The sequence below is a fragment of the Pituophis catenifer genome, unplaced genomic scaffold, assembly GCF_029215685.1.
Source record: "Pituophis catenifer annectens isolate HBS135680 unplaced genomic scaffold, rPitCat1.0.hap2 SCAF_2, whole genome shotgun sequence".
Classification (NCBI taxonomy): Eukaryota; Metazoa; Chordata; class Lepidosauria; order Squamata; family Colubridae; genus Pituophis; species Pituophis catenifer.
The window spans coordinates 28,214,660-28,220,399 of NW_027256882.1; the positions used below are offsets into that span (position 1 = coordinate 28,214,660).

The following is a 5,740-nucleotide window of genomic DNA, read 5'->3' on the forward strand; positions in this document are numbered from 1 at the left end:
TCAGAGGTCTCAGCTGGACTATTTAATACAAGAGAAGCAGCATTGGATTCTAATGTAATGACTCATCAAGTTACAAACCAGCATGAAAATCAATCAGTTGATATACAATTCATAGAACCAGAATGGAGATTTAAGCCACAAAAGCAAAACCAACAAGATCAAGTTATAGATCAGCATGAAAATCAAATATACACAATTATATACAATTTATAGAAAGGAAATCAGGGTGGAGATCCAACCCACAAAAAGTCAAGAAAAGAAGAAACAGGTCTCACAAAAACAAAAACTTTTAAACTAAACAACAGTGTAATGCCAGTTATTTAAGAGATGATTGAATATTTGAAAAGTATTGGTTTATATTATCCTGAGGAGAGTGACAGATCTCTGCAGTGCTGTACTTTTGGGATGTGAAAAGGGCCTTAAACTGAACGGGGGTCTGAATTCTTATCAAGCGATTTCTCACACTGGTTGAAAACACGTGGGATACTACACTACACATCTTCTCCATTCTCCGCCTTCCAGAATGGCGTCGTAGAACGAAAAAATGGAACATTACAGACCATGATGAGGTGCGCACTAGAGGATGCAGGCTTAGGACAACACTTCTGGTCAGAAGCGCTTATTTATTCAAATTATACGCTAAACAGACTGTGGTCCAGCGTACTGAACAAAACTCCATATGAGTTGATGTACCAAAAAAATCCACAGGTGTCACACCTACATATATTTGGAGTCACAGCAGATGTACACATCCCCAGGCAATTACGACATAAGGGAGACAAAGTATCCAGGATATTGAGGTTTATGGGATACGAACCAGGGACAAAGGGGTTCAGGTTCATAGACAGCAACAACAGATTCGTAGTATCACGAACAGCTGTCTCCCACGAGAACGCCAACTGGTCCAAGATACACCTCAATGAGGTGTTCCTCAACAAGGATGGACCAAAAGACAGCCAGGGGGAGGCGGAACACAACATAGGAGAGATCATAGGGCAGGGGAAGGACAAACCCAAGAGACAGGGGATACAGGCCAAGGAGTGGAAGGAGAATCATCCCAGCATTAAGGTAGACTCGCTCACAGAGAAGGAGGCTAAGTACCTACATAACACCGAAACGTCACCTGCCAGACCAGTCAGAGCAAACAGGGGTAAGGCACCCAAAAAGTTAGATGATTATGTCTTATCTCTACACACTAACCAACTAACCCCCAACACATACGAAGACGTGCTGAGGTTACCGGAGGGAGAGAGGGCAAAATGGGAACAGGCTATGGAGAAGGAGATGAGTAGCCTAAGGGAACTAAAGGTATACACCCCCTCCGAAGTCCCAAAAGACAAAACACCCATAGGCACCAGATGGGTCTACAAAATTAAGGCATTAGAGGGAAACAAAGTCCTTTATAAAGCCAGACTAGTGGCACAAGGGTTCACCCAGAAGTACCCAGAAGACTACACAGAGACATATTCCCCCACCGTCAGAGCCGAAAGTGTGAAATGCGCACTGGTGATCGCATCATTGCTTGGCCTAGAAGTACATCAGTTCGATGTACAAACTGCCTACCTACATGCTGAACTCGATAAGGAGATCTATGTAAGAGCGCCACCCAGCCAAAGTACCAAAAAGGGGGAAACCTGGATCCTAAACAGAAGTCTATATGGGCTAAAACAATCAGGAAAACGTTGGTACAAGTGCCTGTCCAAAACTTTGAAATCCATGGGGTTCTCAGCCACCTCAGCAGACAACTGCTTCTTCATTAAGAAGGTAGGCAACTCCACTGAATATGTTCTGATATATGTGGACAATATATTATACATCAGTGACCAAACCAGCAAATGCAATGATTTCGCTAACGAGTTAGGGAGACACTTCTCGCTAAAAATACTAGGTAAGATGGACAAATACCTAGGGGTACAGATCACAAAGACTGACAAAGGCTTCCATCTCTCACAAAAGGACAAAATATTGGAACTCTTGCAGAAATGCAACATGGCCAATGCCAAAACGTGTGAGACACCAATGCAGCCGGACTTCATAAAGGACATGTATAAGGAAGCTGAGGCATTCAAGGACAATACACTATATAGATCCACCATAAGCTCACTATTATACATTGCAAACTGGACAAGGCCCGACATCGCCCTGCCAGTTAACTTATTATCCTGTTACGTAGGTAACCCCACCGTGTACCATTGGGAAGCCATCAAGAGGATACTAAGATATCTAAAACATAGTGCTGATGCCTGCCTGTCCCTAGAACCCGAAACAGCCGCAAGACCCACACTCACTTGCTACGCCGACGCTGACTGGGCTGGAGACTTGAAAAGTAGGAAGAGCACCTCAGGCTACATATTCTTCCTAAACAACAGCCCAGTACATTGGTACACAGGCAAACAGAACCTGGTAGCCACATCCACGACAGAGGCCGAATACATATGCCTATCCAAAGCCGCCAATAACCTGGTCTGGTTTGATGACCTGCTCACAAATGTTTGGACTGAATCCACCTACCCAATCACTATCCACGAGGACAATAAGGCTGCAGTTGAAATATCGAAGGCTGAAGCAGTAGGCCAGAGGTCGAGGCATATCGATATAAAACACAACCATGTCAGGCAGTTTTCAAACATCGGGTTCATAAAGGTCATACACTGTGATACTGAAGAGCAGACAGCAGACATATTAACCAAACCCTTACAAAACAAACAACACAGGTATCTAACATCCAAACTGGGCGTTCTCCCAAGAACAACCTCTCAGGTGCACACAATCCAAGGGCATCCAGGTCAGGCATTTAGAGGGGGTTTTGTCACAGATAAATGCCTGACCTTAGACCCACGGCTGGAGGTAGGAGCGCTGGGCAAGCCGATCCCCAGGGTCCACCCTAACCCTTTGACCCCTCCTTACCTTAGCCACGCCCCGGGGGTACTTAAGGTCCAGCCATGTGGTCCAATTTCAGTTTCAGAGTTGTACCTAAAAGAATGAGATACCTGTGAATAAAGATTGCTGATTCAAAGAGTACCTGTGCAATGGAGTTATTGGGCTTGATCCTTGAACACCTATAACAGGATAACCCTTTGCAGTGCCAAGAATTTATGATTGACCCAAGTCAATAACATAATTTCATGGTTGAATAGATATCTTGGTACTCTTCCATGTGTCACATGAATCATAATTAATGTAAGAGATTATTCTAGCATTGTGGCATGTTTGCTTTTTTGTTCTAATGTATTTTTTTTCACATCTTCTGCAACCATTTTATACACAATTAAAGTTACACTTTTCTTTGAAACTTATAGACAAAGAGGATGACAAAAACAGCACTCTGGACAACTGAGAATAACAAGCAACGTTGAAAAGGAAATAAAATTGAGCCAGAAATCAAAATATATTCCAGTTCCTTCAGAAAACCACACAATTCTCCTTCTCCAGCAGCTAATAGACAACAGAGAGAAAATTAACATGAGATTTTGAGCTGGAAAAAGTAGAGGATACAAAACTCAAGGATACATTGCATGAAAGATCAAAGAACATTATTTTTCATTCAGAAAAAGATGGAAATATCTGGAAGTTAGGGGGAAGGAAAAGGTCTTATTGGGCAGGGCACATAGGACAGACAATGATACAGGCCTTGCTCTGGGAAGAAGCAAACGGCTTTAATGAAAACACCACTAAACAATAGATCACACATATTTTTGACCTCAAGAATATCAGTTGTGGAAAAGCTCCATAGATCTGCCTATTGTAGAAAAAGCATAGATTGAAAATCATAGCTGATTAAACAAGAAGATCCCAACTGTAGAAAAGCCATACAAATTATCCGAATATGCCAAAAAGTTTGGTCAGAACAGCTTCCTTGTGGTTCATGGAACGACTCACACAGGAGAGAAGCCATACGAGTGCTCCCAACGTGAATACTTTAGTGAGCACGGCAACATGGTGATAAATCACAGGACACCCATCACATAAGAGTGCCCAAATTGTGTGAAAGTTTCATTGGAAATTACCTCCTCATGAGACAACAAAGGACTCATACAGGAGAGAAACCCTTTGAATGTCCTGATTGTGGGAAAAGTTTCAGTCGCAATTCCAGCCTGGTGTCACACCAGCGGACTCATACGGGAGAGAAACCATTTGAATGTCCTGATTGTTGGAAAAGGTTCAGTAACAATTCCAATCTGGTGTCACACCAGAAGACTCACACAGGAGAGAAACCATTTGAATGTCCTGATTGTGGGAAAAGTTTCCTTTGGAATTCTGAGCTGGTGAGACACCAGAGGACTCACACAGGTGAGAAACCTTACGAGTGCCCAGACTGTGGGAAAAATTTCAGTACTAAGACTAGCCTTTTAAATCATGTGCTTATACGCACGGGAGAAACCATTTAAGTGCTCCAAGAGTGGATGGTGCTGCAGGAAACATTCCACCCTTATTGCACACAAGAAAATGCACATGGATTTTCCAAAGTGATGAGTAATGATCTAAAGCAGTGGTTCCCAAAGTTAGTAGTACCAAAGTGGTGGCAGTGGGATGACTTAGGGGGGCAGTAAGAGGCATGGGGGGCAGCAGGGGGGCGTTAAGTGGCAAGGAGGGTGGCCCCCACCTTTTGGCCTGTGCCTCGCAGCAGTTACCTCCTTGCAAGCAAACAGCAAGAAAAAACAGCTGCTTTCAGCTTCAGCATATTAATTGCATATTAATTGCATTAATAATTGCATATTATTAATTAGCACAAGTTGATTAGATTGGCCTCCCGATTCTCTCAGCTGTTTTGCGCAGGGCTCTGCTGCTTGCTTCAAAGAGTTGGAGCAGATTTTTTTCCCCTTGTGCTAATCAAGCTATGCTGAAAACAAAACAAAGTAAAGCAGGCTGTTTGCTGTTTGCTGCAAGGAAAAATGAGGCAGAGGCAGAGGGAGATTTCTTTTTCTTCTTTTTCCTCACTAAAACAGGTAGGTGCAAACAATGAGAAATTTAGGGCAAAAGAGGAGAGTTCAAGATTTTAAAACAAAAGAAAAAAAGGAGAAAGAAAAAAGCAAAAATAAAAATGGGAAGGGAGAAAAAGAAATGAAAGAGAAAGATGTTATACTTATTTAGAATTGAAATATGAATAGTAGTAAGAAATAAATGGGAAATCATGATTGTAAAAATGAAATGAATAAAAATTGGAATATTTGTCTTTGTATTTTTGAAATCTAGACGATAAGTTTTTCTTTTTTTCTTGTTTTTAGAAATACGAATAAGTATAAACTGTAACAATTGAAATACCTTTAATGGTATATGGTGGTGAAAGTAAAGAGGATTAAGTTGTAGCTTGGATAACATTGTTCTATTTTTCATTTAACAGCATTTTCACATATAATTTCTACAACTAGCATCCTTCTCTTTATTAACAAATTAACGTTTTCACTGACTCTTAACCGTTTTCTATTAGTCTCTCCACAGTTCTCTTTCTTGATGTTTTCCTCCCTTTCTCACATTTCTTTGCCTTCTTCTTTTTCCTGTTCTTATATTTCCCCTTCAGCCTTTTTCCTTTAATTTTAACTCTATTACTTTTCATTCTCAATCTTATCCCATTTATTTCTCTTTCTTCATATTTGAGATGTATTTTCCCATATCCATTTTTATTCTATCACTATTGAACCCAGTGTAATCATCTTTAACTTTTTTTCCCAATTATTTCCTTTTCAATATTATCTCGTTTCCCTTGCTTCTCATTCATCTTTTCTCTTTCTTTTTTTTTGCA

The 5,740-nt window shown here is 41.0% G+C and overlaps 1 protein-coding gene across 1 annotated transcript; it reads left to right on the forward strand.

The window, feature by feature from the left end:
• The first annotated feature begins 3,796 nt into the window (after positions 1-3,796).
• Positions 3,797-4,520, forward strand: LOC139311976 (zinc finger protein 662-like). The gene has a single exon (XM_070936498.1). The coding sequence runs from the start codon at positions 4,014-4,016 to the stop codon at positions 4,386-4,388; it is 375 nt and encodes a 124-aa protein (XP_070792599.1). The 5' UTR covers positions 3,797-4,013; the 3' UTR covers positions 4,389-4,520.
• Positions 4,521-5,740: the final 1,220 nt, after the last annotated feature.